The 12,159-nt window shown below is 42.6% G+C and overlaps 1 protein-coding gene across 1 annotated transcript in view; it reads right to left on the bottom strand.

Annotated features, from left to right (window-relative positions):
* The window catches only part of LOC131895374 (carcinoembryonic antigen-related cell adhesion molecule 1-like), a 349,579-nt gene that overhangs the window by 103,157 nt on the left and 234,263 nt on the right, over positions 1-12,159 (bottom strand). Inside the window, exon 10 of the mRNA XM_059245814.1 lies at positions 3,696-3,807. Coding sequence (XP_059101797.1) covers positions 3,696-3,807 — 112 coding nt within the window. The remainder of the gene's footprint in view (positions 1-3,695; positions 3,808-12,159) is intronic.

Below are 12,159 nucleotides of genomic sequence, written 5' to 3' on the forward strand. Positions count from 1 at the left end.
GAGTGGGCAAATGTCGAGGAATGCTTCATGTGCTTGCTGAAGGCTTGGCCACTTAGCTTTGTGGGACTAGAGAACAAGTCACAGCTGAAAGGTGAAATGGAATTCCAAACAGACATGCATGGGAGATTGTATCTCTCCACCATGGAACTGCAGCTGTGACCAACCAAGACAGTTCCTGTTTGCAGGACCTTGGATTTCATGGCCCGCCATATGTATAGCAAAAATCCCATGTCGGGAAATAGGTACAGAGTGGCTGGCACTGGACTCCTAGAACTGTACACAAGCCAGTCTACATTGTCATCCTTCTGAGGGCAGAGATCGCATGCCAGGACCTTCACACATAGTCACCCAACTGTCAGAGGGCTTTCCCCAGTGGAGGTCATCCCCTACCACAGCCCATTTTTCTCTGCCACAGCCAGTTTTCTGATCACTACTAAGCTGGCTCCCTGGCTACAGTGGACTTCATAAGTGCTCTTGCTCTGTAGTCTAAAGGGTGCAATCCCTCACCAGCAATCCCTTTTCTGCTAGCCACTGGCTACCCAATTCATTATCTGCCTTTCTCTCTGCTGACTCTGAAGGCTGTGGCTGCAGGATTGTGTCCTTTGGGGACTCTCCTCCCCCACCCTGCCTAGTGAGGGGCAGGAGACTGGGAATACATGAGCAGCAGCTAATGGGACACTTCCCATTGCTGTTTTTTTTTTTTTATTTCAGAAGACCGTTGTTGTTGCTGGTGGAGATGGGAAGATTGAAGTTAGGGATTTGTGTTGCTGGACATTGTTTTCCAGGAAATAATGTGAAGGCCATCCACCTGAAAAGTATGATCATACAGTCAGTCTCAAGACACAGAGACAGAGACAGACAGACAGACAGACAGAACATGGTTTCATCTCAGAGGACAAATTACAGGAGGGGTCTCCTCTTTCACCTCATGTTTTGGGGACTGAACTTGGGTGTCAGATTTGTAAACTGTATTTTACACACAAAACCATCTCAACTTCCCTAAACCTAGTTTGTGTGTGTGTTGGTGTGAACCAGCTCTCATGTAGCCCATGGAGTCCCCATGTTCTCCAGGGACCAAGTGCTGTGACTGCAGGTGTGCTCCACTGTGATTCTGTGGATCAAACCTAAGACAGGGACAGTCAGGCAAGCACTCTAGCAATAGGATTACATTTCCAGCCTTTAAATTCTCTAAGTGACCATCTCAATTGCTAAGAAGAATATAAGTTACTATGTGGCTGGAGCCTTCTGGCAAAGAGCAGAGACACACATTAGTCCCCTCCTTTGGAGTCAACCCACATGATCTCTTTGTCATGCACAGAACAACATCTCATGAGGGCCCTCTATGCCAGAGACTTTAGAAGACAGAACCTGGCCTACTTTACCATGCTGCCTGTGGTCCCTGGCCATTGTCCACTCTCGCTCCTTGAGGGCCTTTCATCTGCAGTGGCCCTTTGGCCAATGTCCACTCTCACTGTTGAGCATGCCTCCCATCATTCTCTAAGAAACCTGCCAGTCTTCTACACAATAGGATGTCTCTTGTCTGAATCCATCTGCCAGACTACAAGGGACTAGGATGCTGGGCAGAGGAGGGGTCAGAGTGAGATCCCAGATCCTGCACTTCTGACTGGTTGGAATGGAGTCTTTCCTTTGAAGGCCAGAGCAGGTTCAGATGAGGAGAGACAAGGGAGAGGGGTATGTCCCTTCCTCCTTTGGGTCTGTACTGGGAACTACACAGGGGCTAGCTCACCCACACCTGCAACTTCTTTTGTAGTGGGCAGAATGAGGTGAATAGCATAAAGGGTGGAGAGGTGCAGCTTCTCATCTGCTGCATGAGGAACTAAGGATACACAGTTGTGGCTCTGAGTGTCCCCATCTCCCAGAGACATCTGAGAGGAAGCAGGCAGTGAAAGTGGCAGTGCTTACCTCATTAGGAGAGTTGTCACATGACCTGGGGAAGCAAGAGAAGAGTCCCCCGATCACGGAAGTACAAAGCTCATCTAAGACTTGTGATTTGTAGCCGAAGGAGGCAGCAGGAGGTAGTAGTAGATGTGGGGTGGGGGTTGAAGGGGGTGATGCCCAAGTCCAGTTAGAGGATTTGCATCCTCCAGAGTCTGTTTCACAGACCTAGCTTATTAGGATCAGAGGAGAGGTAACAAGGACAGAGACCTGGATTATTCAGTTCAGGAATTCTCCAAGTTCACAAAACCTTGATTATTCTTTCCTCAGTGGGTATTTGTGACTGACATGTTCCTATGACAAAGAGGAGCACAGTGGTCCTTGGGACCCAGACACACACAGTAGAGAGTCCCCCTAAGGGATAATGAATGCCCACAACCTTCATACATAGCAGGGAAGGCATTAGGTTCAGGAACTTGCTCTTGGACATGTGGTTCCCTCATGCCAGCCTAGCCTAGGTGAACTGAGTCTCCCTTCAGTACTGACTTGGTCTCCTGTGGCTGGAAAGAGGGTGAGGACCTACTGCACCTGAGTGCTGGTGTTGTGCAATATTTGTTAAACAATGTAAAGATGTGTTCTGTTTGTGTAACTATGTAAACATGTGTTGCTGTTTTACCTTGACTGCCCAAGGCAACAGACTTGTCTAAGAAAAAGCTGAATTCTAATAGTGAGGGAGAATATATAGGTGGGACATCTAGGCAGGGAGAATAAGTAGGAGGAGGTATTTAGGCTTAAAAAAGAAAGAAGAAAAGAAGCAGGGTCAGACAGACAGATGGGAGGAAGCAGAAAAGTAGAACACACAGAATGAAAGAAAGGTAAAAAGGCCTGAGGCAAAACATAGATGAATAGAAACAAGGTAAAGGAGCTAGTTGGACAAGCCTAAGCTACGGCTGAGCATTCATAATTAATAATAAGTCTCCATGTCTTTATTTGGAAGCTACTTGGTAGCCTAAAGAAAATGCTAGCCAGAGGCTGGGCAAAGAAGATCTGCTCTGTAAGTCAGACAGGGGACAGTGGCTGGTGTCCAGGATGTTGTGGAAGGACTGGCAGGTGGTGGGACCATTGATTCCTGAAGGTCAGTGCCTTTACTTACTGTGGGTGGACAGGTCCAGTTGTCCTTACTGAGCATGCTCTTACTTCTTGCCCTAAAGAAATGAGAGACACTGTCACTATTGTTTGGTTCCTCAGTTGGGAAGGACCCTGGGATCCAATGTTTCCTGGGAGCTATTTGGTGTCCTTGCTGTGCATTCACACCATGGCTGCCACTGGCTTTCTTGGTGTTCCTTCATTTTCCAATCTAACCAGCCCCTCCTAGCCTTTGATCCTTTTACCCCATCATATTTGCTGTTTTCTAATTGGTTCTGGGGGTGGTACTTTGGTTGAGAATTTACTTTTTGCTTTTGAGGTTTCACATTTGAGGCTGCTTTTGAGGTTTCATTGAGGTTGGTTGGCTCATTGAGGTTGCTTGGCTCATTGTCCACCTGTTTTATGTCGTTCTCAATTTGTGGCTCCCTGGTGAAAGATGAAGACAATTTATCTCCAAACTTCACAGGGAAAGGAGAGACCATGACCAACAGACAGTGGGGTACAGGGCATAGGAAGGCAGTGATATGAGGAACACAGCAGACACACAGCAAAGAGAAGAAGATGGAGTCCAGACACAAAGTGAAGGAAGCCTCTTCCCTTTCCCAAGCATGGAGGGAATGGAAGAGTAGGTGGAAGGGTGTAAGACACTTCACCTGCGACGACGTCTGCGCCACAGGAAAACCAGTACAAATATTACTGCAATCAGCCCCATCACACATTGGGCAATAATGCCAATAATACTCCGTAATGAAAGTCGATGTTCACCTGTCATAGGCAGAAAAGAGAAGAAGCATCACCATAAATTCATCCTCACCGAGCAAGTGGACAAGAACTCTCCTATTGTTTCTGACATCTGTTTGTCCCTTTGGGCAGTGCACCTCCTGTGAAAAGGTAGATTAGGAGAGGTGAGGCAATAAGCAGGGTATTCTCTCCTAGTACTCCTGTAAGTACTGTGTTTCTAGGCTGGTCATGTGTCTTCCTTCAAGTCCTTGCCTGTGGCAGGTGGGGAGAGAGTGTGCTTTAGGCTGCAGTCTAATTCATATCCACTCTGGCAGTCCTTGGAAGGATCTGAAGATGGGAGAAAGTCACATAGCAATTTTTACATTAACATTACAGTTGTTTTTAATGATCGATCACATCTTCTTCTCATTGTCCTAATTGTTGTAGATGTAAATATTCAGCTCTCTGATTCCTGTGGCCAAGAGTTAACTGAAAGCATATTGAGGCTCCATACCCAGAGAGTGCTGCCCCTTGGCCTCATCCATGGGACACAGCTGGTCCCTGTGAACCCCCACCCAACTCTGTCCCACTAGCTGGCCAGCAGGCAGGGCTGCTTCGTGAAGGCCCTCGCTCACCAAGACCCCCTACCGGACCCTGTAATCTACACATCCTGCCCCCATACCCATCCTCCTGAGACCCCAGCCACTTCCTGAGGCATGGAAACCAAGCCGGCAGCCCTCATTGGACAAAGAACACTCATTGGAACAAGAGTAACCTCCTGAGACAGGGAATCTGCCACCCCTCATTAAACCAAGAGTGGCTTTCTGAGATGTAGAATCTGCCACCTCTCATTGGTCCAAGAGAGGCTTCCTGAAACACAGAATCTGTAATCTCTGACTAGACCAAGAGCCCTGATAAGACCAAGAGTGGCTCTGTGAGTCACAGAATCAACAAGCTTAGGTTCACCCAGTAGCAGCTCCCTTAGAAACAGAATCTGCCTTCTCCAATTAGACCAAGAACTAAGATTGAACCTAAAGGGGCCCCCTGAGACACAGACACAACAAGCACAGAGTAGAACAATAGCAACTCACTCAGACACAGCAACCTCTTATGCCTATTAGAGGAGGAGATGGGCAGATGTCAAGGGAAAAATACATAGAACAACATAAAGAGCAATACGGCATCACCAGAACCTAGCCCTCCTCCAATAGCAAGACCTGAACATCACAATGTAGAAGAGGCAGAAGAAAGCAACCTTGAGAACAGCATCATGAAGATGCTAGAGGCCTTTCAAGAAAAAATGAAAAATGAAATTGAGGGAAAGACAAACAAAAAATTGGAAGAAATCAATAAAGAACTAGAGGAAAAGACAAATAAAAAAGTGGAAGAAAGCAATACATCCCTTAAAGAAAACCAGAAAAAGCAATTAAACATGTGAGGGAAACACTTCAAGACCTGAAAAGGGAAATAGAAACAATGAAGAAGACACAAATAGAGGAAATGCTGGAAATAGAAAATCTGAGTAAACAAACAGGAAACACAGATGCAAGCATAACCAAGAGAATACAAGCATTGGAAGAGAAAATCTCTGGTGTGGAGGATACAATAGAGGAAAGAGTTTCATCAGAAAAAGAAAATACCAGGGCCAAAAAAGTCATAACACAAAATGTCCAGGATCTGGGATACCATGAAAAGGCCAAATCTAAGATTAATAGGGATAGAAGAAGGAAAAGAATACCAACTCAAAGGCACAGAAAATATATTGAAAAAGATCATAGAAGAAAGATTTCCCAACTTAAAGAAGGAAATACCTATTAAGATAGAAGAAGCCTATAGAAGACCAAACAGACTAGACCCCCCCAAATGTCCCCTTGCCACATAACAATTAAACAACTAAATCTACAGAATAAAGAAAGAATATTAAGAGCAGTAAAAGAAAAAGGCTAAGTGACTTATAAAGGCAAACCCATCAGAATAACACCCAATTTCTCAATGGAGACTTTCAAAGCCAGAAGGACCTGGACAGACATAATGCAGACACTAAGGGAAAATGGATGCCAGCCTAGAATAATATACTCAGCAAAACTTTCAATCACCATAGACGGAGTGAACAAGACATTCTAAAACAAAACCAGATTAAAACAAAACCTATCCACAAATCCAGCCTTACAAAAAGCACTAGAAGAATAATTCCAAATAAGGAAGTCAGATACACCCACGAAAATACAGGCAATAGATAACCCCAGCAGCAAAGCCCAAAGAAGAGAAATGCACACTTACTATCACCAAAAGGTAACAGGAACTAACAATCACAGGTCATTAATATCCCTTAATATCAATGGACTTAATTCACCTATAAAAAGACACAGACTAACAGAATGAATACAAAAACAGGACCCATCTCTCTGCTACATACAAGAAACACATCTCAATTTCAAAGATAGACACTACCTCAGAATAAAAGGCTGGGAAAAGTTTTACCAATCAGATGGTCTTAAGAAGCAAGCTGGTATAGCTCTCCTAATATCCCACAAAATAGACTTGAAACTAAAATCAATCAAAAAAGATCAAGAAGGACATTATATACACATCACATGAAAGATACACTATGAGGAAGTTTCAATTCTGAACATTTATGCCCCAAATACAAGGACACTCACATATGTAAAAGAAGCATTTCTAAAGCTTAAATCACACATAAAACCCCACACATTAATAGTGGGAGACTTCAACACCCCACTCTCACTACTGGACAGATCTGCCAAATCAAAACTTAACAGAGAAATAAGGGCCTTAACTAATGTTATGAATCAAATAGACTTAATCGATATGTACAGCACATTCCACCCTAACAAAAAAGAATATACTTTCTTCTCAGCACCCCATGGAACCTTCTCTAAAACTGACCACATACTCGGTCACAAAGCAAACCGCAACAGATACAAAATAATTGGAATAACCTCCTGTATTCTATCAGACCACCATGGTTTAATGTTAGATTTCAACAACAACAAAAATTACAGAAAGCCTACAATCTCATGGAAACTGAATAATGCTCAACTGAATCACCAATGGGTCAAGGAAGAAATAAAGAAAGAAATTAAAGACTTCCTAGAGACCAATGAAAATGAATATACTACATACCCACACTTATGGGACACCATGAAAGCAGTGCTGAGAAGAAAATTCATAGCATTAATGCCCACATAAAGATGTTGGAGAAATCTCACACTAGTGTCTTAACAGCACACCTGAAAGCTCTAGAACAAGAAGAAGCAAAGTCACCCAGGAGGAATAGATGCCAGGAAATTATCAAATTGAGAGCTGAAATCAATAAAATAGAAACAAAGAGAACAATACAAAGAATCAATGAAACAAAGAGTTGGTTCTTTAAGAAAATCAACAAGATAGACATGCCCTTATCCAGACTACCAAAAGGCAGAGAGAGAGCATCCAATCAGAAAATTACAAAGGAAAAGGGAGACATGACAACTGACAATGAGGAGATCCAGAGAACCATCAGGTCATACTTCAAAAACCTGTACTCCAAAAAAATTGGAAAATCTAAAGGAAATGTACAATTTTCTTGACAGCTACCACATACCTAAGTTAAATCAAGACCAGATGGACCATTTAAATAAACCAGTAACACCTAACAAAATAGAAACCGTCATTAATAGTCTCCCAACCAAAAAAAGTCCAGGACCAGATGGTTTCAATGCAGAATTCAACTAGATCTTCAAAGAAGAGTTAATACCAACACTCTTTAAATTGTTCCAGAAAATAGAAACCGAAGGAACATTACCAAACTCCTTCTATGAAGCTATAGTTACTCTAATCCCCAAGCCAAACAAAGATGCAATAAAGAAAGGGAATTACAGACCAATCTCCATCACGAACATTGAAACAAAACACTCAATAAAATTCTGGCAAACAGACTTCAAGAACACATCAAAACAATTGTCTACGTTGATCAAGTCGGGTTCATCCCAGAGATGCAAAGATGGTTCAAGAAATGAAAGTCTCTCAATATATTAAAACCATATAAACAAACTGAAAGAAAAAAACCACATGATCATTTCATTAGATGCTAAAAAGGCCTTTGACAAAATCCAACACCCCTTCATGATAAAGGTCTTGGAGAGATCAAGAATGCAGGGAACATACCTAAACATAATAAAGGCAATTTACAGCAAGCCAACAGCCAACATCAAAGTAAATGGGGAGAAACTCAAAGCAATTCCACCAAAATTAGGAACAAAACAAGATGGTCCGCTCTCCCCATATTTGTTCAACATAGTACTTGAAGTTCTAGCTGGAGCAATAAAACAACAAAAGGAGATCAAGGGGATAAAAATTGGAAAGGAAGAAGTCAAACTTTCACTATTTGCAGATGACATGATAGTATACATAATTGACCCCAAGAATTTGACCAAGGAACTCTTACAGCTGATAAATGCCTTCAGTAATGTGGCAGGATACAAGATTAACTCAAAAAAAATTAGTAGCCTTCCTATATACAAATGACAAATAGGCTAAGAAAGAAATCCAAAACATCACCCTTTACAAAAGCCACAAATAATATAAAATACATTGAGGTAACTCTACCTAAGCAAGCAAAGGACCTATATGACAAAAACTTTAAGTCCCTGAAGAAAGAAGTTGAAGAAGATGTCAGAAAGTGGAAAGACTCCCACGCTCATGGATAAGCAGGATTAACATAATAAAAGTGGAAAACTTACCAAAAGCAATCTACAGATTCAATGCAATCCTCATCAAAATCCCAACACAATTCTTCACAGACCTGGATAGAATAATACTCAACTTCATATGGAAAAACTAAAAATGCAGGATAGTGAAAAGAATCCTGCACAATAAAACAACCTCTGGAGGCCTCACAATCCCTGACTTCAAGCTCTACTATAGACCTACAGTAAGAAAAACAGCTTGGTACTAGCATAAAAACCGACACATGGACCAATGGAAGTGAACTGAAGACCCTGACATTCATCCGGACACCTACGAATAGATGATTTTCAACAAAGAAGCCCAAACTGTACAATGGAAAAAAGAAAGCATCTTCAAGAAATGGTGCTGGCAAAACTGGATGTCAACATGTAGAAGACTGTAAAATAGATCCTTATCTGTCACCGGGTGTAAACCTCAGTCCAAGTGGATCAAAGACCTCAACATAAATCCAGTTACTCTAAACCTGAGAGAAGAGAAAATAGGAAGTAAGAGAATTAAAGCTGGACTTTTTCCTAGTTCTGTCTGGCCCACAGTCAGGACAAATATCCCTCACCTGCCAGTCCCGCAGCCACTCAGACCCAACGGAGTAAATACACAGGGACATATTGCTTACAAATTGTATGGCCGAGGCAGGCTTCTTGTTATCTAGTTCTTATATCTTAAATTAACCCATATCTATTATTCTATAAGTTGCCATGTGGCTGGCAGCTTATTGGTATCTTTACATGACAATTTCCATGGCAGCAGCTGGCAGTGTTTCTCTACTCAGCCTTCCTGTTCCCAGCATTCTCTTCTCTCCTTGTCCCACCTATACTTCCTGCCTGACTACTGGCCAATCGGTGTTTTATTTATTAACCAATCAGAGCAACACATTTAACATACAGAACATCCCACAGCAGAGAAGAAGAGAAAGTCTCGAACTCATTGGCACCAGAGACCACTTCCTAAATATAACACCAGTAGTACAGACACTGAGAGCAACAATTAATAAATGGGACCTCTTGAAACTGAGAAGCATTTGTAGGGCAAAGGACACAGTCAATAAGACAAAATGACAGACTACAGATTGGGAAAATATCTTCACCAACCCCACATCTGACAGAGGGTTGATATCCAGAACATATAAAGAACTCAAGAAATTAGACATCAAAATACACAACAGTCCAATTAAAAATGGGCTAAGGAGCTAAACAGAATTCTCAACAGAAGAAGCTCAAATGGCTGAAAGACATCCTTAGTCATCAGGGAAATACAAATCAAAATGACTCTGAGATGCCATCTTACACCTACGTGTCAGAAGGGCTAAGGTCAAAAACACTGAAGACAGCTTATGTTGGAGAGGATGTGGAGCAAGGGGAACACTCCTCCACTGTTGATGGGAGTGCAAATTTGTACAGCCGCTTTGGATATCAGTATGGTGCTTTCTCAGAAAATTGGGAATTGATCTCCCTTAAGACACAGCTATACCACTCTTGGGCATATACCCAAGGAATGCTCACTCATGTCACAAAGACACATGCTCAACTATGTTCACAGCAGCCTTATTTGGAATATCTGGAACCTGGAAACAATGTAGATGCCCCTCAACTGAAGAATGGATAAAGAAAATGTGGTACATATACAATATGGAGTACTACTCAGCAGAAAAAAACAATGACAGCATGAAATTTGCAGGCAAATGGATGCAACTAGAAAAAAATCATCCTGAGTGAAGTAACCCAGACTCAGAAAGACAGACATGGTAGATATTCACTCATAAGTGGATACTAGATGAAAAGCAAAGAATAAGCACACTGCAACTCACAGCTCCAGGGAGGCTACCTAGTAAAGAGGACCCTATGAAAGACACAGGATTGCCCAGCAATGGAGAAATGGATGAGCTCTACATGATCAAGCTGGGGTTGAGAGGGGGTAATGGAGGGCAAGGGTCAGGGCAAAGAGAGCTTAGGGGAGCAGGAGGTCCTAGCCAGATCAGGAACAGAGTGGGAGAACAAGGAAAGAGATACCATGATAAATGAAGACACCATGGGAATAGGAAGATGCAGAGTGCTAGAGAGGTCCCCAGAAACCCACATAGATGACTCCACTATAGACTACTGGCAATGGTCGAGAGGGTGCCTGAGCAGACCTACACTGGTGATTGGACAGCTGAATACCCTAAGTGTCATGATAGAACCCTAATTCAGGGACAATGGAAGCAGACGCAGAGATCCACGGCCAAGCCCCAGGTGGAGCCCCAGGAGTCCAATTAACGAGAGAGAGGAGGGATCATATGAGCAAGAGATATTGAGACCATGATTGGAAAAAGTACAGAAACAACTTGCAAAACTAGTGGAAACACATGAACTATGTCCAAAAGCTGATGAACCCACATGGAACTGGATAAGGCCCTCTGGATAAGTGAGAGTGTTATGCAGCTTGAACCATTTAGGAGGACCCCAGGTAGCGGGACTGGGACCTGTTCTTAGTGCATGAGCTGGCTTTTTGGAACCTAGTGCCTATGCTGAGACACTTAGTTCAGCCATGGTACAGGGAGGAGGGGATTGGACCTGCCCCAAATGTAGGTACCAAGCTCTGCTGACTCGCCAGGGAAGACCTTGCCTTGGGGGTGGTGGGAATGAGGGGTGGGATGAGGGGGAAGGCTGGAAGGTAGGAGAAGGGAGGACAGTGTTATCTGTGGTTGATATGTAAAACGAATAGAACATATCTTAATAAAAAAGAAAAGAAAAAAATAAATATAAAAAAATTCATTTCATCTGGTTCTTTTGAATTTATTGGTGTGAAACAAACTTGTCCTATTGAGTTACAGAATTTGGAAGGCATTCTTGCTGTCCGTCTGACCCTCTGTGACCAGATGAGTTTTGATCAGGCTGCTAAGATTGTTCAATGATAAATGAATAATGTTACATAAGGGATGTTGGAAAAATGGGATATCCAGGTAAAAGAATGAAGTTAAGCCTTCCCTTACAACATATACAATTCAGCTCTACATGGATCAAAGACCTAAAATGGTTCAGAGCTGAAAGTCATCAGACTTTTAGGAGACAGGATGAATGAATCTTGAAACTGGATTTCTAATGGTATCTTTGTTGTGATGCCAGATGCATCATATGGGCCTTTTGGCTGCTTATATGTCTCTACAGAAGATGCATGTTTGGTACCTGAGGAGGACAGAAGAGGGTGATGAATTCCTTGGAACTTCAGTTACAGGTAGTAATAAGTTGCCATGTGGGTGCTGGGAATTGAACCCATGTCCTTTGGAAGAGCAGCCAGGGCTCTTAACTATTGAGCTATCTCTCCAGTCCTATAAACTATATATATATATATATATGTGTGTGTGTGTGTGTGTGTGTGTGTGTGTGTGTGTGTGTGTGTGTATATATGCACACACAAACACACACACAAATACTACTACACACCAAAAAAAACCAGTTATTAGAAAAAAAGCATCTTGTTTAAGGATGTCATGCTTCAAATGTCAGCATGAGGATAAGAAATTCAGTAAATGGGCCACCAAGATGGCTCAGTTTGGAAGAGTGCCTGCCATACTCCCTCCCAGTACCTGCCCCTAACTGCCACACGGAAATAAATGCACAAACAAATGTGGGCCAGTGAAATGGCTTAGCAGATAAAGGGCTGGTTCACCCA

This window comes from Peromyscus eremicus, chromosome 1 (assembly GCF_949786415.1).
Source record: "Peromyscus eremicus chromosome 1, PerEre_H2_v1, whole genome shotgun sequence".
Taxonomy (NCBI): Eukaryota; Metazoa; Chordata; class Mammalia; order Rodentia; family Cricetidae; genus Peromyscus; species Peromyscus eremicus.